The sequence below is a fragment of the Neophocaena asiaeorientalis genome, unplaced genomic scaffold (genome assembly GCF_003031525.2).
Source record: "Neophocaena asiaeorientalis asiaeorientalis breed wild unplaced genomic scaffold, Neophocaena_asiaeorientalis_V1.1 scaffold129, whole genome shotgun sequence".
NCBI lineage: Eukaryota > Metazoa > Chordata > Mammalia > Artiodactyla > Phocoenidae > Neophocaena > Neophocaena asiaeorientalis.
This window is the reverse complement of record NW_020172446.1, coordinates 6,196,510-6,223,208: the sequence shown is the minus strand read 5'-3', so window position 1 is coordinate 6,223,208 and position 26,699 is coordinate 6,196,510. Positions and strand designations below refer to the sequence as shown.

Here is a 26,699-nt window from a genome sequence, read left to right as displayed (position 1 = left end):
ATGCGCAGTGCGCGCAAGAGCTGTGCCTTGCCCTTCTCCCAATGGCGGGCCGCGGTCCCCTTCCCGGCATCCTCCCAGGGGCAGGGAGCGCGTCATTTCCGGTGGGGAAGGCCCGCGGCCTCCGCCGCCATTTCGGGCGCTGCTGAGAGGCTGAGACCCGAGCCGGTCCGCTGGGCGGCGGGCGCCGGGGCTGGAGGGGCGCGCGCGGCGGCGGCGGCCCAGCGTGTAGGCGCGGAGGCGGCCATGGCAGGCAACTTCGACTCGGAGGAGCGGAGTAGCTGGTACTGGGGGCGGCTGAGTCGGCAGGAGGCGGTGGCGCTGTTGCAGGGCCAGCGGCACGGGGTGTTCCTGGTGCGGGACTCGAGCACCAGCCCCGGGGACTATGTGCTCAGTGTCTCCGAGAACTCGCGCGTCTCCCACTACATCATCAACAGCAGCGGCCCGCGCCCGCCGGTGCCACCGTCGCCCGCCCAGCCTCCGCCCGGTGAGGGACGGACGGGACGGGAGGCCCCGGGCGGGGGTGAGGGCCGCGTAACTCCCCAGCCTGGCCGGCTGCTCCTCGAGAGCTGACCCCCACGAGGGACGTAGGCAGAGGGCCGGAGTGACCGTGGCCCGGGGGACAGCCAGCTGCCGGGGCTCGCTCCCACGGACGAGCGGGAGTGTGTGGGGGAGGAGGAGCCGCTGACCCAGGCCTCTGGGTGTGACTTGGGAGGACAGCCCAGGGGAAGGGGAACTGCTTCGGCCCCAGGGTGGGGCTAGCGCCAGAGCAGGGCCGAGCAACGTGGGGACAAAAGAGCTGAGGGGGATGTTGGCACTGCGGGGGCATCACTTGGCAGCGGTGCCCGGAATGAATCCGATAATCCTACAAGTGGCTTTTTAGGCTTGAAACATTTCCTGCAGTGTTGGAGAGCCGGGTTTGGCCATACTCCCCTGGTGGCCTTTGGTAGGAAGTCACCGCATACTGGCCGGGAGGGATGGAGACACCCTCAGGAAACCGGTCAGCTTTTTCCTTTCTTGGGCATTTTTCCAAAATACTTTTACCGTCCTCTTCCCCCGCGGAGGACGAAGGTGGTGAGCTAAGTGCCTTGGTTATAAAAGAAAGGCCTCTGTGACCAGCCCAGAATAAGCTGATGACCGGCTGACTGTGTTCAAGAGATCTTAGCGTCCAGAGACTGCTTTCCACAATGAGGGGGTTCTAGTTTTCAAAGCGATTAGTGGAGGAAAGATTTTTTTTCAGGAAATAATTCAGAAATTAGACAGTGGAGACAATCCCTTCCCTGAAAGTGAATGGAACTTCATTTTTTTCTTGGACCTCAGCATTGTCTGTCTTGTACTCCAGGGCCTCTCCTTGTTCAATAACTTTGAGGGCTGTGGCCTGAGTCTTCCTAGATGTTGGGAACAGACCCAGCTGAGCTGATTCTCTGAGAATTTAAATTATCTGTACCGGCTCTTCCTTGCCAGAGATTTGAGATGTGACTCTCTTACCCATGCCATTGGAGTTGTTTGGGGAGTATTAAGGAGATTTAGGCACTTAGTACTTGAGATTTGTGAGGTACAGAGTAATTCTGAGGTTGCTGTTATCTGTGTAACAGCACCAAGAGACTTAGCACCTTCTCACTGTTCCCAAGTTGAAGCAGTTTCGTCCTGACCAGCTGAGACGAGATCCAGGCCAATCTCCTGTGAATTAGGAGGCTCCTGAACCAGCCTTTGCAGACTTGCCCTTTTAGGAGAGTCCTAATTTAGATTTATTCACTCTGGCCAGAAATGGGGAGAAGGGGTAGTCTCTGTTGTTAACACATACCAATTTTAAAAAGAGAGTGGAGATTTTTTTTTTAACTTTTTTTCCTTTTTAATAAATTTATTTGTTTGTTTGTTTATTTTTGGGTGTGTTGGGTCTTCGTTGCTGTGCACGGGCTTTCTCTAGTTGCGGTGAGCAGGGGCTACTCTTCGTTGCGGTGCACGGGCTTCTCATTGTGGTGGCTTCTCTTGTTGCGGAGCACCAGCTCTAGGCGTGTGGGCTTTAGTAGTTGTGGCACGCGGGCTCAGTAGTTGTGTCTCACGGGCTCTAGAGCGCAAGCTCAGTAGTAGTGGTACACGGGCTTAGCTGCTCTGCAGCATGTGAGATCTTCCCAGATCAGGGCTCAAACCCATGTCCTCTGCATTGGCAGGCGGATACTTAACCACTGCGCCACCAGGGAAGTCCCAAGTGTTGGGATATTTAAGCCCACAGTTATCTGAGGTCTTTCTCAGTCTGGTTGGTTTAATAGCATTATAACATGAGATGGGAATATTTTTGTATTTACCCTAAATCAAATATGTTCTACTTTTTACCACCTTCATGGTGTTTAGGGTTTTGCATTACTGTGCAGTGACATGATGGCAAACGGTCCCTGAAACTCAGTTCTCAACATTTTGTTTGTGTATGTGTTTTGTTGGTTGCAGAATGTGGAAATAGCAGAAGGCAGTTTTATGTGAGCTTTCCCCACATCTTGGTGTTACAACTTTAATCTCAGCTCTTACCTTAATATTGAGCTCCACCTTTTCATAACAGATACGAGGTCAGATCCTTGGCCCAAGAGAGAAGGTGTGGATTGCTAAAGTTTGTGCATGGGGTGTGGAAAGTTCATGGGCATTGTGGTCATTTTTCTTTCTGCCACGTACCCTATTCTCCACATAGGGCAATTGATTCAGTTGCTGTCTTTATAAAAACTACTTAGTCTCTGTTCTCCTCCTCCCCGTCCAGCTCTTATTCTTTTGAAACCACACAGAAGAATTTCTTGAATTTTAGAAAGGCATATACAATATTAATAGCTAACATTTATTGGCTGGTTATTCTATGCCAGGCAGTTTGCTGAATACTTTTTTTTTTGCGGTACACGGGCCTCCCCCTGTTGTGGCCTCTCCCGTTGCGGAGCACAGGCTCTGGACGCGCAGGCTCAGCGGCCATGGCTCACGGGCCCAGCTGCTCCGCGGCTTGTGGGATCCTCCTGGACCGGGGCACGAACCCGCGTCTTCTGCGTCGGCAGGCGGACTCCCAACCACTCTGCCACCAGGGAAGCCCCCCCTTTTTTTTTTTTTTTTTGCTGAATACTTTATGTGCCTTGTCTCATTTACTGTCTATAACGATCTAGTGAGGAAAGTACTATGATCTCCACTTATTAAAATATTTCCATTTTATAGGTGAGGAAACTGAGAGAGATAAAGTAAATTGCCCAAAGTCACACAGCTAGTAAATGACTGAGCCAGAATTTGAACCTAGGAATTGTGACCTGAGAGCTGACACTGTTACACTGCATTCCTTTCTGTCAAAGCCAGTTTTCTTTTGAGATCCCACAGTGCACTCTGAGGACTCAACACTTTTGTCTCTGCCCTGGGTCCCAGGTTCTGTTTAAAGACCAAAAGGAAAGAATGACGAGAAGAAACTGGCTTTAGTGTTCAGAGAATACACATCTGCTATCTGAAGTTGGTGACAAAGAGGCTTTTAATAACCTTATTTGGTAGATTGAATACGGGAAATGAGCTTTTTGTTTAGGGTTATATAGTGTATTTTGTAGAGATAATGTAGAGGATGAATTTGTATGGAATGGCTTAGATATAGATTTTAGAGGCATAGGGACAAAATAGACCAGGTATTCTCAACCTTTTCCAGTGAACCTGTTTGGTGTTTTTTTGTTTTGTTTTTTAAAATATTTTATTTATTTCTTTGGCTGCACTGGGTCTTAGTTGCAGCATGCAGGATCTTTAGTTGTGGCATGTGGGATCTAACCTGACTAGGGATCAAACCCGGGCCCCTGCATTGGGAGCGTGGAGTCTTAACCTCTGGACCACCAGTGAACTTGTTTTTAACATAAGCGTTTAGCTCCCACAGGCTACCAGTGCTGCCATTGCCTGGAAGTGACCTGATTGTGCCCCAGGGCCATAGGACAGGGCTTGGTCAAGTCTACTGGTCATACACTGTCAGCTGTACCTCTTGGAAAGACTTTGCAATCATTGATGGATCCACTAGTTTTTTCCTCTTGGAACATGAGGTTTTACTAGACCTTGTCCAGTAGACAATCAATAAAACTGAGTAAATATGAGTTGGGAAAGTAGTTATAAGCTTGTGCTCTGAAGCCTGGGTTTGAACCTTCCTTACCTGCTGCTTACTACTCATATAACTTTGGGCAGGTTCTTTAACGTCTCTCTGCCTCAGTTTCCTTATCTGTGAAAGAGGAGAAATAGTAATACTGACCTCAGGGTTGTTTCGAGGATTCAGTGAGTTTTAGTGTATTAGGAATGGAACTGGCATATAGTTAGTAAGTACTCAGTAAGCATTAGGTATATTAATCTATGTGGTTGAGAGGGAAGAGTTGAAGCAAGGTGGAAAACTGTTCTCAGCTTTGAGAGGCTTACAGCATGTCTGAAGGAGTAAGTGCTGGGTGGAGGGGGGTGGGGTGCATCAAGAAGCGTGAAAGAACCTTGGATCCAGTACATGGAAATAAGATGGCGCCTGCCGTCACCTGCTCAACCCAGAGCCTCCCACCTGTTGCTCTAGTGGGTGAGTGGAGCATAAAACTTGCCTCGTTTTGGGGGTGGGGGTAGAAGCTAGGGTGATAACTGTACTGCCTCTTCAAGGTGGTGCTGGGTCAAGACACTTCTGGAGATCGTAGGGGACTGCGTGTTATTTACTGCTGCCTTTTTGTACCTTCAGCATCTGTTTCATTTGTTTACCTCATCTTTGTAGTTCTCAAATCTGGTCCTCATGATTTGCTCTTTAATATCAGAGTATCCCTCCATTCATTGGTTCTGGAGAAGTTCTTCAGTGAGTGAGTTAAAGGTTTTAGACCAAAAAAAAAAAGAAAAAATTCCTTGGTAAAAGGAGGTGGGTTTATTTATTGCAGAACTTCTCCAAGCCTTTACTATGCTCATGTGAAATTATGACTCTAAGAGAGGCAGGTATTGGACACTGGGTCTTTCAAACCAATTTGACCATGGAATTTCTTGAGAAGCATCTTGAGATTCTGTGGAAGCTTCTCTGGGAAACAGTGCAGCAGACTCTGGATTTGGGTATGAATTGAAAACTTCTAAAGGAATTTGGAGGTTTGGGGGGGTGTGTTAAACTGATTTGCTTTTTATTGGGCACCTATAATGTACCAGCTACTTTCAGGAACTTTATTAGTTAGGAATTAGGCCCTGTGAGAAGTTAAATAACAGCTAATATAGCTAGGAAATAGAGATAGAATTCATCAAACCTAGTGAGTCTGAATCTGCAAAGTATACCATGCTGACATCCACTATTTTTAGGAAGTTCTATTTGCTTAGGAAACCGTACATCTTGATACTTTCTTTTTTTTTAACATCTTTATTGGCGGATGATTGCTTTACATCGTTGTGTTAGTTGCTGCTGTATAACAAAGTGAATCAGCTATATGTATACATATATCCCCATATCCCCTCCCTCTTGCGTCTCCCTCCCACCCTCCCTATCCCACCCCTCTAGGTGGTCACAAAGCACCGAGCTGATCTCCCTGTGCTATGCGGCTGCTTCCCACTAGCTATCTATTTTACGTTTGATAGTGTGTATATGTCCATGCCACTTTCTCACTTTGTCCCAGCTTACCCTTCCCCCTCCCCATATCCTCAAGTCCATTCTCTAGTAGGTCTGTGTCTTTATTCCTGTCTTGCCCCTAGGTTCTTCATGACCTTTTTTTTTTTTTCAGTATACTTTCTCAAATGGAAGTCAGTGGCCTTGTTAGCCCTTTGTATTGGACAGGTAGTGAGAGTGCTTAAGCAGCCTCTATAAATAGCATAGGCAGAGGAGAAAGAGGGAATGAGAATTAAAGAGGAAAGAAAAGAAGAGGAAGTGCTGTGAGACTGAGAGGCTGATGATGGAGCCACTGTGGTGGTGCCCATGCCAGAAGTGACCTGGCCTGTTTAGCCCACAGAGCTCTTGGGTGTTCTTCATAAAACCTCCAGAGAGTGGTCTTGTAAAAACTGATGTAACTTGAAGGCTGAAATGCTTAGAAGTAATGAGTTGAGCATGTACAACTCTTTTGGTTAAAAGATACTTCTGACTGCATTGATTTTGATTTCTGATTGTGTTCATAACTGCACGTTCAGAATCCAGCACAGGTTTAATGTAAAACAAGTCAGTGAGGTTTTCCAAGTCCCAGCTATGAGAACTCTGTTGTTCTGTTCTCTAGACTGACTGACTGTATCTCCTTCCTTTCCCGCCCTTCTATTTCCTGCCTTTGGCTGTTTGTGGTTGGAAGGAGATGAACTAGGGAAAAGGAACCAGAATGCATAGCTGTGGTGAGGTTTGGGCTTATCTGGGGCTTATGTATGTTCTGTTCCCCCTCCTTCTCTTCTTCTGGATCAGCAAAGCTTGATTGCCCCATATATCTAACTGTAACTGCTGCAGCAGTACACAAAAACAGGTGTTCCTCTATGGAATAATTAGAGTGTCATTAGAATAGGAAAAGAGGGAATTCCCTGGCAGTCCAGTGGTTAGGACTCCATGCTTTCATTGCCCTGGGCCTGGGTTTGATCCCTGGTTGGGGAACCAAGATCCCATAAGCCGCTTGGTGTGGCCAAAAAAAAAAAAAAAAAAAAAAAATATATATATATATATAGTTTTTTTTAAAGAAAGGAAAGGTAAAGCATTTATAGGTAAATTTTTACTTGGTGTTTTCCTTGTATTTTTGTGTCTGTTGGAATTGCCAAGCAAAAATCAAACAAAAAAATAGTGGGCTCAGTTCACATCATGAAGCATTTGAGCAAGAAGTGAATTGAACCAACTTGCTACCTTTCTGGCAGATGAACTGACGGTTTGTTTTCAGAATTCTCACACTGATCTTTTTAAGGGACTTGGCTTAGTCATCTTATTTGTTCTTCTAAACCCTATCCCACCCCCACCCCCCAAAAAAAAACCCAAAACACATTTCACTTGGGATAGTACAGTAATTGGAGAAACCATAACAGTGGATGAAAGGGAGTAGTTGCCATCTTAGAAAAGAGTACCTTAGAAGCATTCAGGGGATTTCCCTGATGGTCTAGTGGTTAGGACTCGGAGCTTTCACAGCTGGGGGCCTGGGTTCCATCCCTGGTGTGATCCCTGGTTGGGGAACTAAGACCCCCAAACTGCACAGTGTGACCAAAAAAAAAAACTGTTCAGGAACGGAAAGAGCTGCTCTTTTATTGTGATTTTGTTGTATCTTAGAACATAATTTGTTGTTGCCACTATTTTTTGTAAGAGCATGTCTCCAGTTGGAAGTGAAAGCCAGGGGAAAAAAATAATGTCTTCCTAAGACATGCGGCTACACTCCTTGCTTACTAACCACACTGTGTATGCTTGTATCCCCAACTACGCTGTGAGTTTCTCAAACTGGGAACAGATTTTGATTTAACTTTTCCTCACTTCAGAGTTATGTTCATTAAGAATAATATCTAACATGGGATTTCCCTGGTGGTCCAGTGGGTAAGACTCCATGCCCCCAATGCAGGGGGCCCGGGTTTGATCCCCGGTTGGGGAACTAGATCCCACGTGCCGCAACTAAATACTCAGTGCAGCCAAAATAAATAAATAAGTAAATAAAAATATTTAAAAAAAGAATAATATCTAACAATAAGCACGTACAGTCTGCCAACCACTGTCCCAAAAGGGTGACTAGTGAAAAACCATATTAGCTCTTGTACCTTGGAATGTAGTTGGGTAAATTCTAGCAAGGGAGCTTTTCTTCCCAGGTGTCATCAGGACCATTTTCTAAGCTGGGGTGCTCTGCTGGTGTGAAGGTTCTCCCTACCACTTTACCCTGGAGGCTTTCTTGACCAGGCAGTGCTAAGTAGGTCTTCTTGGAGCTCACACTGACCCTGTCCTTAACATAGTTCCACAGACCTGAAAGTTCACTATAGCCTACTGGTGATAGATGAGATAGCCATGCATCTTGTTGACCAGACTTGAATAGGAATAATTGCCCATCAGTGATCCGCTTTAGTGAAGAGAAACTCCAGAATATAGCACCACCATGCTCTGGTATGGTCATAACCAAAATCATCTCTCCAGTCCTGTACTTGGAGCTATTGGGTTGCATTATGCTGGTGTCTGATGAGCGTTTGCCATAGATGGACAATCCTGGGTTTGGGCATGTATTTCAACATCTTGAGTTGGAGAGACAGCCAACATTATTGAATGTGGGCTATTAACTTGTTTTAGTTTACAGCCATGAATTCCACAGATGGACTTTTGCAATATAAGAAATGTGCATCTGTCCTCTCAATTGTGTCTTGATCTTTCTTTCATTTGGGTGAAAAGAGAAGGCACTCATCAGTACTCATTCTGTATTGAGGACTTTTGATTAACTTCCAAAGTTTATCTCCTCACCTGTCTCCAGTAGAGAATTTTAAATGTACTTTTTCTGGTCTTTCTGGAAGAAGTGTTTTCTTCTAACATTGAACGAAATAATTTGGTCTCATTTTTTTAGAGTGGCGAAGTGATTTAGACAGCTGGGCTACCACAATGTTCCTGTTTCACAGCACTAATGGCAAAGGGTTTTAGATGGGTGGGCTGGTCTTAATAGGAGTGGAGAGGGTAGATTGGCTGTTTCCCTTAACAAAGGAATCGAACAAGTAACTTTCACAAAAGAAGTACAAATAGTCAATAAACATGAAAAACATCAAACAATCAAAGATGTTATTTAAGAAGAGATATCCCTGCTGTTTGGCAAGGGTATGGGGGAAATAGGAACTCATAAACTACTGGTGGGAGTGTAAAACTATACAAACTTTTTGGAGGACAGTTTGGCAACATAAACCTTAATGTAATTATTATTTTTTAAAAAAACTATTTATTTATTTAGGCTGCGTTGGGTCTTTGCTGCTGTGGTGAGGCAGGCTTTCCCTAATTGCGGTGAGCGGGGGCTACTCTTCGTTGTGGTGTGCGGGCTTCTCATTGCGGTGGCTTCTCGTTGCGGAGCATGGGCTCTAGGCGCACAGGCTTCAGTAGGTGCGGCCTGTGGGCTCAGTAGGTGTGATGCGTGGGCTCTAGAGCACAGGCTCAGTAGTTGTGGCGTGCTGGCTTAGTTGTTCCGTGGCATGTGGGATCTTCCCGGACCAGGGCTCGAACCCATGTCCCCTGCGTTGGCAGGCGGATTCTTAACCACTGTGCCACCAGGGAAGTCCAACCTTAATGTTCTTAATGTTGTTGTTGTTTTTTTTTTTTGATGTGGACCAGTTTTAAAGTCTTTACTGAATTTGTTACAGTATTGCTTCTGTTTTATGTTTTGGTTTTTTGGCCTGCATGTGGGATCTTAGCTCCCCGACCTGGGATCGAACCCGAACCCCCTGCATTGGAAGGTGAAGTCTCAACCACTGGATCGCCAGGAAGTCCCTAAACCTTAATGTTCTTACCCTTTGATCCAGCAATTGCATTTCAAGGAGTTTATCATAAGGAAGTAATAAAAATGTTCATTAGTAGACCAGAACAAAAACACTCATAACAGCATTGTTTGCAATAGTGAAAAGTTGGGAATATTTTATAGCCATTAAAAGTCATATTCTTGAAGAATATGGGGAAATTTTTATTATATAAATATTATATAATAGAATATTATATAAAGTAAAACATTTTTATTTTACAGTAGGAAAAGGGGCAAGGTATAAAATTATAGTAATCTAGTTATAAAAATGTATTTATGGGCTTCCCTGGTGGCGCGTTGGTTGGGAGTCCGCCTGCCGATGCAGGGGACACGGGCTCGTGCCCCGGTCCGGGAGGATCCCACATGCCGCGGAGCGGCTGTGCCTGTGAGCCGTGGCCGCTGAGCCTGCGCGTCCGAAGCCTGTTTCTCCGCAACAGGAGAGGCCACAACAGTGAGAGGCCCGCGTATCGCAATAAAACAAAAAACAAAAAAACCCAACCAAACAAACAAAAAATGTATTTATGACGTGTGTGTGTGTATATACCTATATAAAAAACCTGGGGGGCTTCCCTGGTGGCGCAGTGGTTGAGAGTCCGCCTGCCGATGCAGGGGACACGGGTTCGTGCCCCGGTCTGGGAAGATCCCACATGCCGCGGAGCAGCTGGGCCGGTGAGCCATGGCCTCTGATCGGGCGCGTCCGGACCTTGTGCTCTGCAACGGGAGAGGCCACAACAGTGAGAGGCCCGTGTACCACAAAACAAACAAACAAACAAACAAAAAAACTCCATGAAAAAGTTTTTGTAGAGCTATGCATTCCTTTATCAGGAAACCAAATAGTAAAGAATCCAATTAAGATGCCGATATTTTGGGTGCTTAGCAGAGTGCAAGTTAAAGGTTTGTATTCCTCATTAGAAACTTTGTTTCTTATTTGAAGCAAAATACATTCATTTATTATCCTTCAATTCTAGAATCTCAGGATAGGGAGGGAACGCAGTTTAAAGTATGCCCTGTGTCAAAGGCCTCACACACCTTTGTGTCATGTGAATTTTAAGCATTCCTAATATGTCCTTTCTCTTGGACCCTCAGTGTGTCATCAATTTGAGGATTTTAACACTTCTTTATTTTCCTGAGCATCCTTATTTACCTTTTTTCAAGACCTGTTTGTTTCTAAGGGAACAGTCCAGTTTCCATGTTTTATTTAAGTGAAGATCTTATGAGTTGATTTTCAAGCAGTTAGCTTCTTAGTTTTTCTTTTTAGTTGTCAGAAGAGAGATTGAGGTCATTAATTGTAGATTAAAAAGATAGTCTAAAACTTTTTCTCATTAGGAATTGTACATTCTAGATGTGAAGATACGAATGTATGATCCTGGTATAAATATCAAGCTCTCCCCACCTCTTCCTGGAATAGCTGCTGCGACTTATGAAAAAGGAGAGCTTGCTACATTTCCTGAGGTTGAAAAGAAGATTGTAACACAGCCTTGAACCGTTTGTACCCTGTAAATGGAATGGCAACAGAACACTTGGGGAGAATTAGCAGGAAGTCTCCATGTTGCTCTGTCTTTGATCCAGTATGAGAGCATGTCATGACTGGCGTGGTTGGTCTATCAGAGCCTTCTGACTGCTGCAGGTGGTGATAGGCATCTTTCTTCCTGGGGAATGTTTGAGCTACAAAGTATGATTTTAGTTTACTATTAGGAGAAGCAGTTATTTATTCTAGACAGGTTTTTTTTTGTTTTTTTCTTTCTGATTAAATATTGACTAAATGTGTTTGGGAAATGCTTAAAATCTACATTGCATCTCCAGTATAATATATCTTTAAATAATACCCTGCTCTGTTTTTTTCCAGGGGTGAGCCCCTCCAGACTCCGAATAGGAGATCAAGAATTTGATTCATTGCCTGCTTTACTGGAATTCTACAAAATACACTATTTGGACACTACAACATTGATAGAACCAGTTTCCAGATCCAGGCAGGGTAGTGGAGTGATTCTCAGGCAGGAAGAGGCAGAGTATGTACGAGCCCTCTTTGACTTTAATGGGAATGATGAAGAAGATCTTCCCTTTAAGAAAGGAGACATCCTGAGAATCCGGGATAAGCCTGAAGAGCAGTGGTGGAATGCGGAGGACAGCGAAGGCAAGAGGGGGATGATTCCAGTCCCTTACGTCGAGAAGTATAGACCTGCCTCCGCCTCAGTATCGGCTCTGATTGGAGGTAACCAGGAGGGTTCCCACCCACAGCCACTGGGTGGGCCGGAGCCCGGGCCCTATGCCCAACCCAGCGTCAACACTCCGCTCCCTAACCTCCAGAATGGGCCCATTTATGCCAGGGTAATCCAGAAGCGAGTCCCTAATGCCTACGACAAGACAGCCTTGGCTTTGGAGGTACATAACGTGTAAAATGTAGAAAGAAGAGATCTGCTACAGGGTCTCCCTTTCAGACCTCTTAGAGCTTTGTAGGAATGCTGAATACAAGCAACAGCATTGTGATGTTGTTATAGATGTCGAATGGTACTTTACCATTAAGTACTGATTTTGGCATTTAATGTCGGGTTTTCTCTTTTTTATGGAAAACCTATTTTGGAATGAGTAAGCTTAAAACTGTATAACTGAATGTTCTGATTGATCTACTAAATCATACTTTGACTACTTTAATAACACTACCTGAATTCACAGGAATTAACCTAAAATATTTTTTCTCATCTTCTATGTTCTAATCCGTTTCTTTCTTTCTGTTTATCATTATCTAAAACAAGGTGGGCTCACACAGATTTGAGTACAGTAAGTGGTGTCTATCAAAATACTTAAACTAATTTTCTTATAAAAATATAATGTTTTTACTTTAGGGGGTATGGGGTTTCTTACCATTGATTGATTGTATTCATCAAGTAATTCAGGAGGAACGGTGAAGTGTATAGGTATGAAGAGATACATACCCAAAAGTATTAATTCCCAGGAGCAGCAGGTTTACTTGGTCTTTGTTGTTTAATGCATTTTTTTTTTTTTTTTGCGGTACACGGGCCTCTCACTGTTGTGGCCTCTCCCATTGCGGAGCACAGGCTCCGGACGCGCAGGCTCAGCGGCCATGGCTTATGGGCCCAGCTGCTCCGTGGCATGTGGGATCTTCCCGGACCGGGGCACGAACCCATGTCCCCTGCATCGGCAGGCGGACTCTCAACCACTGCGCCACCAGGGAAGCCCTCTGTTTAATGCATTTTATAGACAAGAAGCCAGTTCCTCCTGAGGAATAAAGTTTTGCCTTTTACGGGTGGATAGTTATCCTTGGTAGCCCACCTCCTCTCGCCAACCATTGCATTGTATTTATTCCTGTCTTTAGCACTCACAGCTTTGTCCCTTATCTCCTCTCTTTCTCCTTCCCTCCCTCCCTTCTTTTCTTCTTCCTTTCTGAGTTATGCAGAGCTAGTGGTTCAGCATAAAAGCTAGCGTAGAAGTAGCATGCTTTCCAATCTTTCAGAGCCTTTCAGATATGGTAACTTGAATGTAAGTAGCTAAATTTCATAAGCACAGGCTGAAGTTTTGTGAGCACAAGTTAGCAGAGAAGGTGCAAAAGTATATTCTTGTGAACTGAAATCTCTAAATTTTGTTTCCTTTGGGTCATGTTTATACACTGAGGCGGGGGAGCTGCCCTTTAAGTGGGAGTATTAGCCTGTACAGTGAGCTGGAATTTATTTGAAGTAGTCTCTGATGTTACTGGATTTGAAATTTTTCTTTTACATTCTGAATTATAGATGCAAAGGAGGGTTAGTTAGGTCTTACAGGTTTGACTGAAAAATGTGTGTTTTTAAGAGATCATGTTGTGACTTAATTGTGTCCTGGTTTTGATGAGAAATGAAATGTATATTGTCTAGGTCACACCACTTTTTCCCACTTAGAGTTTGGAGGGTAAGGAAAACAAGTTTCTAGCCTCATGTTTTCGTTTAAGTTCAGATGATGGCAACAACCAACACAGTGCTGTGCACATGACAGTTGTGACTCTTGACATTTATTGCAGACTCTGTTAGCACTGGGCTGGAGTGTGAAAATAGCATTCTTGGAACAAGCCAGCTGACACCCAGTAGAGAATAGTTATCACATTAATTTTGCTTCCATTTGCCATTCCTTTCTCAGAGAGAATTGTTTTGTTTTGTCTTTTGGCTGCACTGTGTGGCTTGCAGGATCTTAGTTCCTCGACCAGGGATTGAACCCGGGCCCACTGCAGTGAAAGCGCCAAGTCCTAACCACTGGACCACGAGGGAATTACCAGAATTGTTTTTTAAATTAATTAATTAATTTATTTTTTGGCTGCGTTGGGTCTTCGTTGCTGTGCGCGGGCTTTTTCTGGTTGCGGCGAGCAGGGACAACTCTTCGTGGCGGTGTGCGGGCTTCTCATTGCGGTGGCTTCTCTTGTTGCGGAGCACAGGCTCTAGTTGCATGGGCTTCAGTAGTTGTGGCACGTGAGCTCAGTAGTTGTGGCGCATGGGCTTAGTCGCTCTGCGGCATGTGGGATCTTCCCGGACCAGGGATCGAACCTGTGTCCCTTGCATTGGCAGGTGGATTCTTAACCACTGCTCCACCAGAGAAGTCCCACCAGAGTTGTTTTGAACGATGCCTGCCTTGATTAGAGGCTTTAGTGCCCAAAGATGGTTGAGCTGTTCTGCTACTGTGAAACCTAAATCTTGCAAAATAAAAACTAAAGTGGAAGACTAGTTTATGATTTCAGTAAGTTTTCTTTTTTGATTGGATATTAGTTTTGAGCCACATATGTTGATTGATGAAGATAGCTTCTTTCAAGTTAGAACAAATACCCCAAATAATAGCTTTAAAACACTGTATGTACTTAATAAAACATGATGTTAGTTTAGCATCATAGAAATCTAGAGCTGGAAAAGACCTTAGATATCCTTATTCGTTGTATAAAAAAAACTTATCTTGAGACAAATCGAATGGGTTGTTTAAACTAGCTGGAGGTGGAGATATGAGGAACCCAGATCTACCTTGGTGCCTTGTCAACCATACCCAGATTCAATCTCTGCTTCTTTTTGTTTTAGAACAGTGATGCTGCCCTCCTCAGTGTAAGTTTTGTGTGGTTTCACTGACAGCATGTCTTCAGTTGTATTCTCTATGCGGGGAGGCAGTTTTCCTTTCCCATCTCTGGTTTTTCATAAGAGCTGATGCCTCATCCCTATTGAGATGAGGCTAGGAGGTAAGATTAGGAGACTTTGGCTTTCTGACTGTAGCATTCTGATAAGAAAAATATTCATTGCTATATTTGACCCACTATAAATTTAGATCTGTAGATGAGCTAGGCACTGCCCTAAGTGCCCTAACATTTCCCAGGAGGTAGCTGAGGATGCAAGATTCTGGGTTCCCTCTTTTGCTTTTAATCAAAACAACTCTGTTTTTCACTGTGTTATATATCAGGGTCTCTCTAAGATTTTTTAAGTACAGAGGGTTTCTGTACTTTAAAAAATAAATTTAAAAAATTGTTCAAGATCCACCTGTCCTCATCTTACAGATGGCTGTTTCCTGCATGGTATATTTGCTGTGAACAGAGTTCTCCAGTAGAATATAAGTTAATGCCTATTTCCTCTTTTCCTGCCCATCAGATTTCTCTAGTAGGAATGAAGCCTGTTGGAAAGAAGGGATTAATTCTAGCTAACAACCAAAGTAGGGGTATTCCTCTGCCCACTGTAATTCTGGGGGAATATAACTGAACCAGGAAGACACCATCTGTTCCATCTGGAGTTTCTAATGAAGACGGATTTTAAACAAATGTAGATATGCTGTTTTGAAGGAGAAACACTGGAAGTAACACTAGAACAGTGCAGAGGCACCTTTTATCTTTTTGATCTTAGATTTGATCTAAGTTTTTTGGTTTTTTAAAGAAATGGAAGTTTATTTTTTTCTGGCTACGTTGGGTCTTCGTTGCTGCTTACAGGCTTTCTCTAGTTGTGGCGAGCAGGGGCTACTCTTTGTTGTGGTGCACGGGCTTCTCATTGCGGTGGCTTCTCTTGTTGCAGAGCCAGGGCTCCAGGTGCATGGGCTTCAGTAGTTGCAGCACGCAGGCTCTAGAGCACAGGCTCAGTAGTTGTGGCGCACGGGCTTAGTTGCTCTGCTGCTGATCTAAGATTTTGATTTGATTGGTTTTTGTTTCATGCTTATGACTCCATGAGAACTTGAATAGTGAATTTATCTTGTAAATTGCAGGTGTTAAAGTTTATTTTATGCCTCTGTAGACTGTCCAGAATAATCACATTATATACTTTTTCTTTTTTTTTTTTAATATTTATTTATTTTTTGGCTGCATTGGGTCTTAGTTGTGGCATGCGAGATCTTCATTGAGGCGTGTGGGCTTTTCTCTAGTTGTGGCATGTGGGCTCCAGAGTGCGTGGGCTCTGTAGTTGCGGCACTTAGGCTCTCTAGTTGTGGCGCTTGGGCTTAATTGCCCTGTGGCATGTGGGATCTTAGTTCCCTGACCAGGGATCTAACTGGCGTCTCCTGCATTGCAAGATGGATTCTTAACACTGGACCAACAAGGAAGTCCTTCACATTATCTTTTTTAATAAATTTATTTATTTTTGGCCGCATTGGGTCTTCCTTGCTGCACGTGGGCTTTCTCTGGTTGCAGTGAGCGGGGGCTGCTCTTCATTGTGGTGTGCAGGCTTCTCCTTGAGGTGGCTTCTGGGACACGGGCTCAGTAGTTGTGGCTCATGGGCTCTAGAGCGCAGGCTCAGTAGTTGTGGCACATGTGCTTAGTTGCTCCGCGGCATGTGGGATCTTCCCGGACCAGGGATCGAACCCTGTCCCTTGCATTGGCAGGGGGATCCTTAACCCCTGCCCCTCAAGGGAAGCCCCCCCCCCCCCATTATCTTTAAATGTACTAATCATGTAACTTCCATTTTCTGGCATCTTGCCTTTGGTAGATAAGACTTCTGAGTAACCAGGGAGCTTCTCAGGTGGACTTAGGCATGGACCTGTCCTGCAGAGTACAGATAAGGGACGGTGTTTTGGGTCCCTGATTATATGTAGCAGTGACTACATCAACTCTACATCTCCCCGTGTGGAACTCTGTGAAACTTAAGTTATTTAGGCCTTTTGACCTATGTATGGAAAAGCGGAGTGAAGACCTTAATTTTCCCTGTGATCCAGAGAGAAAAAATGAGATTAGAAAGTATAAGAACCTGAGTGACAAGTCTTGGCTGTGTTCAGTTTGTCTTTTTTTGGAATTGTAGCTGTAGACTTCTGTATTGTTCATTGAGACAGGTGTCTACTTTCCGTCTCCTTCCATCCTTTTTGGACTTCTTCATTTCAGATTACAGTATCTCAATGGGAAGAGAGTTTGGAAGTAACTAATCCAGCTTCTTGGACATTGAAGGCAGGCCCTCTGGTATCCTTAGAGATAAATTAAAATAATTTTTTAAATTAAAGTATAGTTGATGTACCATATCATGTAAGTTACAGGTGTACAACATAGTGATTCACAATTTTTAAAGGTTATACTCCATTTATAGTTATTAGAAATTATTGGCTATGTTCCCTGTGTTGTAAATATATCCTTGTAGCTTATTTTATTTTTTGATAGTTTATTTTTGTTTGCTTGTTGTTTTTTTTTTTTGGCCACGTCGCACGGCATGTGAGATCTTAGCTCCCCGACCAGGGATTGAACTCATACCCACTGTGGTGGAAACGCAGAGTACCAGCCACTGGACTGCCAGGGAAGTCCCCCTTGTAGCTTGTTTTGTACATAATAGTTTGTACCTTCTTAAACCCGTGTCCCTGTCTCTCTGCTAGGCTCAGCGACCGTGGCTTACGGGCCCAGCCGCTCCGCGGCATGTGGGATCTTCCCGGACCGGGGCGCGAACCCGTGTCCCCTGCATTGGCAGGCGGACTCTCAACCACTGTGCCACCAGGGAAGCCCCCCCAAATGATTTTTTTTTTTTCCCCCAAATGATTTTTAAACATGTATTTGAATTATCTCTACTTTTGGGGAGCTCTCTATCATCCACAACAGTGTAGTCTAGAGGTTCCAAACTTTCTTGGATCATAGAACCCATAGTGTTTCAGTAATATTTTACAATGTTCCAGGCCAAATGAAATACTTAACAGTTCCATTTATTAAGTCAGTAGGTTCAAACAGCTTAAATATTTATATCTTAATAACTTAGTACCCACTTGAAAAAATAATCAAAATAATTGGAAGAAAATAATATTTTTGTTTTAATAAAATAACTTCAGTTATTTAACTAATGAGATGTGTACACCTCATTTTCTCAAACCTTGGGATCATGTGGAACATTGCCACCTTCATTTCCTGTTCTACACTTATTTTCATGAGGTACTTGGTTTTTATCATAGCAACTGCCAAAACCCAGCTTTACAAAGATATGACATCTTTGAAAGGGATGTAGTATAATCTGATGTCAAAATTTTTAACTGCCTCTAGCTGGTAGTTCACGTGGCATAAGAGATGTCAAGTATTGCTGTGTTTCCCTCAAAAATTTAAAATACTTGGTGGCACCCCTCTGAATTTGCTGCAGTGCCTCTGACACTGTACAGTTTGGGAACCTCAGGTCTAGTTCACTGGACTAGTTCTTAGAAAATTCTTTACGTTGAGCTAAAATGTACCTGCTCTATGTGGTCATCTCCCCACCTCTCACCAAGGGGATGGGGAACTTAGTTGCAGTCATTATTAGTTGTTGGTCTATAGAAAATCTTTTCTGACTTGGACTAGAATCAGGGTAAGACCTATCTTCAGTGAGGTGCTTTTGCTCTACACCAGGAAGCCTACCTACCAGTTAAATCTCAAAGACCTGCAACTTTCCACCAATATGAGCCATGCCCATTTCAGTCCATCTCTGAGGCAAGTGAATCATTAAGGCTGAATTGTCGTCACTTTGTCTTCACTGATTTGAAAGATTTTAGATGGACCCTAAATATCACCTATTCCTTAGATCAGGGGTCTGCAGACTCTTTCTTTCTGTAAAGGACTTTTAGGCCATCTGGCCTCTGTCACTTTGCCATTGTAGCTAGAAAGCAGTCGTAGAAAACAGCAAATGAGCTTGCTGTGTTCCAGTAAAACTATTTACAGAGGGGGCAGCAAGCTGGTTGTGGCTTATGGGCCATAGTTTGCTGACCCCTGTCTTAGATTGCTGTAGTTTTCTTACCTTTTTTTCCTCCTTCAGTCAAATCTTGAAATATTTACTAAATGTGTTCTTGGTGTGTTTGGAAATATTTGAACACAAGGTCCCTGTACTCCATCTCAGTACTTGGTTTCCCTGGTTTTATTTATATGAAGTTATGTGTGTTTCCTGCCCTGAGCTCACTGGAATCGTGCAGCAAATCTGGATCAAAGGAACGTTGGCAACTGTTGATGCCTTTCATGTTAGAAGGCAAACTAGAAAAGCAGTCACCTGGGGTTACATCAGCTGACTAGGTCACACAGCTCCGTGATGTCTCCTGTTTAATGCCATTTGGGCTCCAATTTCTTTCTCATTATCACTGGAACTCACTGGTGAAGGTGAACTGGGTAATCTTTTGCTCCTAGATCAATTCTTTTTTTTTTTTGGCTTGTAGATCAATTCTAGGTTTGACTAATCTGTAGCAAGATCATGATTGACCTTGGGAACTACACAGAGCTAGGGAACAAACCAGTGTGTTCCTCAAGTTCCCTGGGAGTGAAGAAACTGAAGTAACCACATTCAGTCCTCTTTGCAGATGGTGCCATAATTTACTTGTGCACTTGCTCCTGAGGATGTGGTATATGGTTGAGAGGCTAGGAGCTGACTGGACTCTAAAATAGTACCTTGGTGGTGAAAGAATCATCACTCTCTCTCCTTTACAAGGTGTTAGTGAGGTCTGCCTCATAAAAGGAAAGGTTAACTGCTTCATAGTGCTTTAGGTCCTTTATAAGTTCTTTCTTTTTCATTAGTATGCAGATGAGGATTTTTTTTTTCCATCTATAACTTGAATTTTGAAATCAGTAGTGTTAGAACTAAGTTATTACTGCACTCACTAATTAGTACATTCCTTTGTGTCTTAAAATTGTAACATTTCTGGGGCAAGTATTCAGTTTTGCTTTCTTTGTCTTTGAAGTAGTACACCAAGCTTCAAACCTATATGCATCCCCTGGTCTGGCCTTGGGGAGTTCTGCTTCAGAGTGTTGTTGCTTAACAGGAAGAGGAGCACAAATTATGGTGTCATGTCTGACTTGGAGAAAGAACTGGACTTAATGGAGCACCATGTTCCTAGACTGCCCCATCCCCTCCTGCACTCAGCCCCAGGCTCGACAGCTACCCTTTCTTCCACCCTGTTGGAGCTCGAGGGCCTCATGTGTTCTAAAGGATAGTCATGTTGCCTTTGGGACTTGTCTGTTCTTGACCCCCAAGAGTCCCCATGTGCTTTGAATATTTTGGAAGAAAGAACCCATAGGGTATTATACATAGGGTATTTAATTTTAATAAGGTCTTCCTCAAAGTATTTGTACTTCAAGGCAGCTTTGTGCAGGTTAATTAGCCTATTAACCACTTACAACTTTCTTCTTTTATCCATTTAAAAATCAGAATCGTTTCAGAGTCATAACACAGCTTTTTTTTTCCCACCCTGTGGTGGTTGGACTTCTCTGCCAAGAACCTAAGCAACTGTAAAAAAAGATTTTGGATTCTGGAAGATGGTGTGCTTTTCCTGAGCCCTTCTCTGTAGGGTAGAACCAAGAGAGTGTATACATCAGAGATGTTGTATGATGTCAGACTCTGATGTTGTCCAAAGGACTAATTTGCACTTCATTCGTCCCCCCAGTAACATCTTGCTGTATGGGAGCCCCAACTCATTTCTCCCTTCGAACTCTGAAGGAAGAAAGGCCTGAGGGCAGGTCAGCAGGTTTTGCCCTGTTTGTGGAGAAGCTAGTGTGGTTTTGTGGTGCTGATTAACAGCAAGGGGGTGGGTGGTCCACACTTCTACCTGCCCGTCACTGAGGGCTCTTTGGGATGTGATTTGAGACAACACTTTGAATGCTTAAGAATAATGGCAATCTTATAGTAAAAGAGAGGTGTTTAAACCTAGATTTTGGTATCAAGTAGAATGGTGGGCTTAAGGATGTATCCTGAAGAACCATCTTTTACAAAACACCTAGAAAAGCTGGATAAAACATAACAAACATTCTTTTCTTTTCACTTTTTAATTTAGATATGAAATCATTTGGTAGAACGTACCAATCCTAAGTATATAGCTCAGTGAGTTTACATGTATATATACCTATGTGACAACCACCCAGATGAAAGTATAGAACATTTTCAGCACTCCAGAATGTTCCCTCATGTCCCTTGGGTGTGTTTTTAATATCAGTAAAATGATGGATTCAGATATGACAGCTGGGATGTCATTAAACCAGCTTCTTGAAAGAAACTGGCCCCTTCATCCCCATCTGGAGGAGAATCTAACATGAGTGGCAATTTAGATTTTTGACATGAGCAAACACATCCGCGCAAATGTTTTCTTCTTTCTTAAGGTCAGGGACTTGTTATTATTCTGGGTCCAGCTACCTGAATAGCACTTTAGTATGACATGAGTGTTTTAACAGATAGTACAAATAAATAACAAAAACGGCGGTGGGAGTGCTGCACTTGATATAATTTACTGTATCATAGCAAGGGGCTAGCAGCACACGGGCAATTATTCCAGTAACGTGTTTTGTGTGTGTGTGTGTGTGTGTGTGTGTGAAGAGTGGGGAGTCAAAGGTAGTTGACAGTTCAGAAACAAGGAAAATTCACTAAGGAATAGTCACATTATGGAGTTTATGTAGAGGCTAACTTCTTGCAAAACTGCAAGAATTTTATTTTATTATTATTCATATTCTTTCCCTCGCACTTTAAAAAAAAAATTATTTGGCTGCATTGGGTCTCAGTTGCAGCACTCGGGCTCTTTCGTTGCGGCACGTGGGGTCTTAATTGCAGCGTGGGGGCTTCTCTCTAGTTGTGGCCTGCGGGCTCAGTAGTTGTGGCACGTGGGCCTAGTTGCCCTGCGGCATATGGGATCTTAGTTCCCCAATCAGCGATCGAACCCGCATCCCTTGCACTGAAGGCGGATTCTTAACCACTGGACCACCAGGGAAGTCCCAAGGATTTTAAAAAGAAGAGAACAAGTGAGATAGTCTGAGAACTAGAATTGGGGATATAGGAAGAAATCTTTTAGATCATCTTTACTACCAAGGAAATTTTCACTTGATGTTCCGGGCTTCCTCTCTTCAAAGACTGTTTGAAAATTTTTGCTTGTCATAGTTGGCCTGCTCAGATGTCAGGAACTGAATTGGAAGATTGCTGGGAATAAACAGAACCCTGGTGCTAGCAGCCTATAGGAACTGGATCTGTTTGGAAAGATGTACATGCAATATCATTTTTCCCTCTCCTCCCCTTACACTATTAGCCTTCACTATCAACAGATCAAGCTGCTTTTTCTCACACTTGTGTCTTATCCCTTGTCTCTCTAATATCTGATGGTTTCTGTCTTCCTTTTTTCAGCATCCTATGACCCCCCACAACCACTTTAGGCCTCTACGGTTTTCAGATAATTCTTTAGGAGATTGTAGACTGGCCAGTAGGCAACCTGTTTCCTCTGTGAGTGAGATCAAGCTGGTTTTAGAGAAGGCCCCGGCCTAGACTTGGGTTGGCTTTGGCCAGTAGTTGGCCTGCATTCTTAGGGAAGGAACCCCCAGGGCTGTGGGAGCATAATTTGAATGTTCTTGGTATAGCAGAAAGAACATAAATGGGCTTGGGAGCCAGGTATTTCAGGCCTCAAATCTCAGCCCTGTCATTGGCTTTGTGACCTCAGGTATAATATGTAATTGCTCTGAACCTCAGTTTCTCATATGTAAAATGAAAACAATTCCTGTCTTATAGGGGTATAATGATTATTAGAAAATAATTTATATAAAATGCTCTCTATAGTACTTTATGAAAGTTAAATATGTAGTAGTTATTAATTTAATAAAACCAAATGAACAGTAATGTTTAGAAACAACTTGCCTGCTCAAAACTCAGATGTTCATAATTAAAGGATAGTCATAAAGTTCTTTAGTCCAGTGACATTTGGGGACTTACCTCACCATTGTTAAATACTTTGCTACAGGACGAATCCATTCATCAGACTGACCTTGTCTTAAGATTCATAGTAAGATAGAGGTATATCCTAGATTGTCAAAAATATCTGATGTTGCAACAGGAAGCTTTCTGTAACAGCAAAAACGTGATGTCCCCTTATTGTTAATGGACAAGTACCAAGTGGCATTGAGGGAGCAACTAGGTCTATCAGTACATGGTGGGGTGGGAGTGGGGGGACTGGCAGGCAGTGGCCTGCCAAGTAAAACTTGCTGAAGAAGGTGGGGTCTTTCAGGGAGCTGATGGAATTTGGAGTCTTGGCCTGTACCTGCTCAAGTGGGAAAAGCCTTGCCTTGGTAGGAAGGTGATGAGAACACTTCATTTTCTGGGACCAAATGAAGTATGCTTCCCATGATTGCCTTCTGCTCTATAAGCAGCAGCAGGCCAGGATATGTGTACGGGAGTGGGCTGGGGGTTTGTGCTGCTATATGCCAGGGATAGGAGGGCCAGTATGGGTCAGGCAGGAAGCTAAGAGTAGTGGGTACAAAGATAAGAAATACTAGATCATTCTAGGTAGGGTTGCTCCTCCAGAGACAGTTGAGATTTCTAATCATGTTTTAGGATCCCTTCTATCTTCTGTATTCTGTGTTTTTCTGCACTGCTAAAATCACTTCTTCCTCCTGCCTGCATTAACCACAAGTAATCGGTCTGGTGGCTGGGGCTTGGGAGGCAGCGAATAGCCATTTCTGTGATATCAGCCCTAGAGCAATCACGTGGGCAGGGTATGGCTAACCAGGAATGGAGTTTTTCAGCTTGCATTCGTAACTGGAAATAAAGTGTTGTCCTTATTCTCCTCCTGCAGGTCGGTGAGCTGGTAAAGGTTACGAAGATTAATGTGAGTGGTCAGTGGGAAGGGGAGTGTAATGGCAAACGAGGTCACTTCCCATTCACACATGTCCGTCTGCTGGATCAACAGAATCCCGATGAGGACTTCAGCTGAGTATAGCTCAACAAACAGTTTTGCTCACAGATGGGAACAATCTTTTTTTTTTTTTTTTTCCAATTGCCATCTATACAATTTTCTTACAGATGTCAAAGCAGTCTAGTTTATATAAGCATTCTGTTACCTGTGATCTCTTTTAGACTGAACTACTCCATCCCTAGTCTTATTTACCATATTCAGGGTACGAAACTGGAGGGCTAGTGTGTTAACTTTTGAATTGGCAATTTTAGATGGTAGCAACGTTGCCTGAGTGTATCTGAAGGGATAGGTATCTTGCCTTCTTTCTCTCAGGCAATACAAATCAACCTGTGGAAAACTGATGGACAGGAGAGAAGTGTTGCACACTGCTTACCCTGATTTATTCAATGGTTTTATTTTCATTCTGAAATCATGCTATCAAATGGCAATAGACTGTTCCCTTCCACCCCCATGAAGTAATCATGCACCGTGTGATAGTACCCAGTGGGATTGTGTTTTCATTTATACAACATGACCATGTATGACTCATTCTGACAGTTCAAATCCTGAGAATTCTGAGGACACTACAAGAGGCATTTGTCTTCCTTCCCAGTCAGTGCTTCATACTTTTTCTTGGGATTCTTTCAAGCCTTGTAATTCTTTTTCCCCAAACCTACAAATAGGTTGATTCTCAAGATAAGTGTTATTTTCATTCCAGATGCTAAGCAGGGTGTGCAGAGCACTTTATTCAGTGCATAGCTTTAAGCCAGTATTGGATTCACTGCACGGACAGCCAGACTCCCAGCTCTCTGCCATCCCTCAAGGGGTCATAGTAGGTTCACATTGCTACCACAGCTAAATAGACTCCTGGCTAATGGGATCCAGCAGGGCCATTCTCCTGAGTGCCAGTATCCTATCAGGGGACTCTGGAATTCGTCACTTGTGTGTTGAGTGGAAGGACCAATCACTTAGAATATTCCATAGACGGTTGGGGGGCCAAATTCTGCCCTTTGCTTTATGTACAACTTGTATAAAAGTCAAGTTAAAATTACATGAGTTTGGGGATAGGGTTAGTGGTTTGAAAAATGTTTGAACCAATCATGAATTACTTATGTATTATTAATTTCATATGGCCAGAATAGTGCTTGAAGTACATTACATTATAAACTGCCTTCATTTGGGGCTCTTTTTCTTTGTGTTCAAGTTTAGTTTACAAACCCTTTTAAGTATGGAGTGGTTTATATAGGGTCAGGTGCTCCAAAGAATTGACTTTTAAGACCAGAAATGATCTAGGCTATTTAGACTACAGTATGAAACTTTCAAAGTTAGTTCACAGTCTAGAGGCACTTACTGGTCTGTGGTGTGATATGACCAATAGAAACACCTTGTTTTTTGCTTTGGGCCTCATTTTAGAAAAGTAATGTAGCTTTCCAATTGTTTTGCATAGGTTAAGATTAATTTGCGTTCATTGAACATATGCCAAATCATGGTATCCCAGTGACTAGCACAATGCCTGGCACAGTTGGTGTATAGATACTTGTGTGAGTGAATGAGGGTTGTGCAGAAGCTCATTATATGGCACAGGGAAGCCAGCTGGCACAGGATTACATACATTACCACAAGCAAACTAATGAGTTGACGCTAATTTAATATATTTTTACCTCACACTAAGGTAATGCTTGATAAGGACCTTAATACTCGACTTTTAAAATGTTAGCACAGTGCTATGCACATAGTGGGTGCTCAATAATGTTGAATGGACAGATTTGCAATACTAGACTTCCATCTGACTACTCTGTTAAATTTTCAGTTAGAGCATAGACACTGTAAAATCCAAATACACATTAAATCTTGGTTTCCTAAAATGACATTTAAAATATTTGTAGAAAAGCTTTGTCACAACTGATTTGAATGTTTGTATTTTCTTTTGCTTCAATTTTGATATTGGCTTGTAATGTCTCTTTTCATCATGTGTAATATTGGTGGAACATGCAACTCTACCCAAATCGTAAGAATTTCTCAATGATCAGTTGTCCAAAGCCATTACATGAACTGTTGGATTAGATTTGGCTGGGTGTGGCAGTTGTTGGACCTTAAGAAATCAAAGGACTTGTTAAAAGTATCTTCCAAAAGCAAATGCTAGAATCCTATTTAAGTGCATATGTACATTATCATAGAGCAAAGTAAACTGAAATTGGCTGCTATATTTTATATAATAATTTCTGCAAAAGCCCGTTTTTTGGATACTAATATTTGACATGATTAATTCTTATTAATTTGTTGGAATTGTTTATTGTTAATAATGCAAATAGATAATTTTTAATTATCCTTAAGTAACATTTCACTGTTAATGGTTTGAAATGGATGATAAGCAAACCAATTTGAAATAAAATATGAACATGTGCCATTGTATTATAACACTATACACTTTCTTGACAGTTAAATTTTTAAAAAAATGGTTTTTTTGTAGCATGTATTGTATATGTTTATAGTATATGTAGTAAATAAAAATATGGCCAAATGTTTGGCTTGGTGATCTTTTGAAGAAAGTAATCTTTGAATATTTTTCACAAAAGAGCTAAATCTTTTATGCTTAGGGAATAAGAGATAAAGAAACAATTATACACACTCTGTGGGTACTCATAAAAGATGGGATCAGTCATTGGTGTTACTTTGAAGAGTCTCCAGAAGTCATGAAATAATGATTTGAGGGGAATATAAGAAGAATGATTATGTAATGATTGGAAAGCTGGAATGATGTGGACAGATAACATCAAACTTGTCCAGAAATGGTTATATGTGGGTATAAAGAAAATATGGATGTGCTAGGGGCTTTGTAAAGCAGATGAGAAGTGTGGATGTTATACAATAGGTTTTTACAATGTTAGGGTAGATATTCAGTGTAATTCCTTCTTTTTTATGTAAGTGGCACTTTTTTCAGGGTAGATAATTTAGGAAATTTGAAAGAGTTTAAAGAGTTATGTTCTTCCCATCCTTTCTCAAAGCACATGTATATTTAGATGCATACACACAGTGTGTGAATATATATACCTAAAAGGTTGATTTTATACTCCATAGTCTTATGTCCTGTGGGTAGTGAAGTTTTAAAATGAAATGGACAAGCTTTGCCAGTCATTTATAGAGTATTCTGCCTTGGACCCAAAACAAACATCTAGTTACTGCTGTATACATAGCAGAGTATCAACCCAGAGTTAAAGGAAACTCTTGCAAGGGGGCCATCTTTGCTGTACACACACTTAA

At 42.7% G+C, this 26,699-nt stretch overlaps 1 protein-coding gene across 2 annotated transcripts; it reads left to right on the top strand.

Annotated features, from left to right (window-relative positions):
* CRK (CRK proto-oncogene, adaptor protein) lies at positions 1-25,983 on the top strand. 2 transcript variants are annotated; one of them, XM_024734971.1, is made up of 3 exons: positions 1-484; positions 11,239-11,774; positions 23,340-25,983. In XM_024734971.1, exons 1-3 carry the CDS (start codon positions 1-3, stop codon positions 23,475-23,477), a joined length of 1,158 nt encoding a protein of 385 aa, XP_024590739.1. In that variant the 3' UTR covers positions 23,478-25,983. The 2 variants fall into 2 exon arrangements, with proteins under 2 accessions (XP_024590739.1, XP_024590747.1); XM_024734979.1 differs by having other exon boundaries at positions 102-484; positions 11,239-11,604.
* The last annotated feature ends 716 nt before the right edge of the window (positions 25,984-26,699 follow it).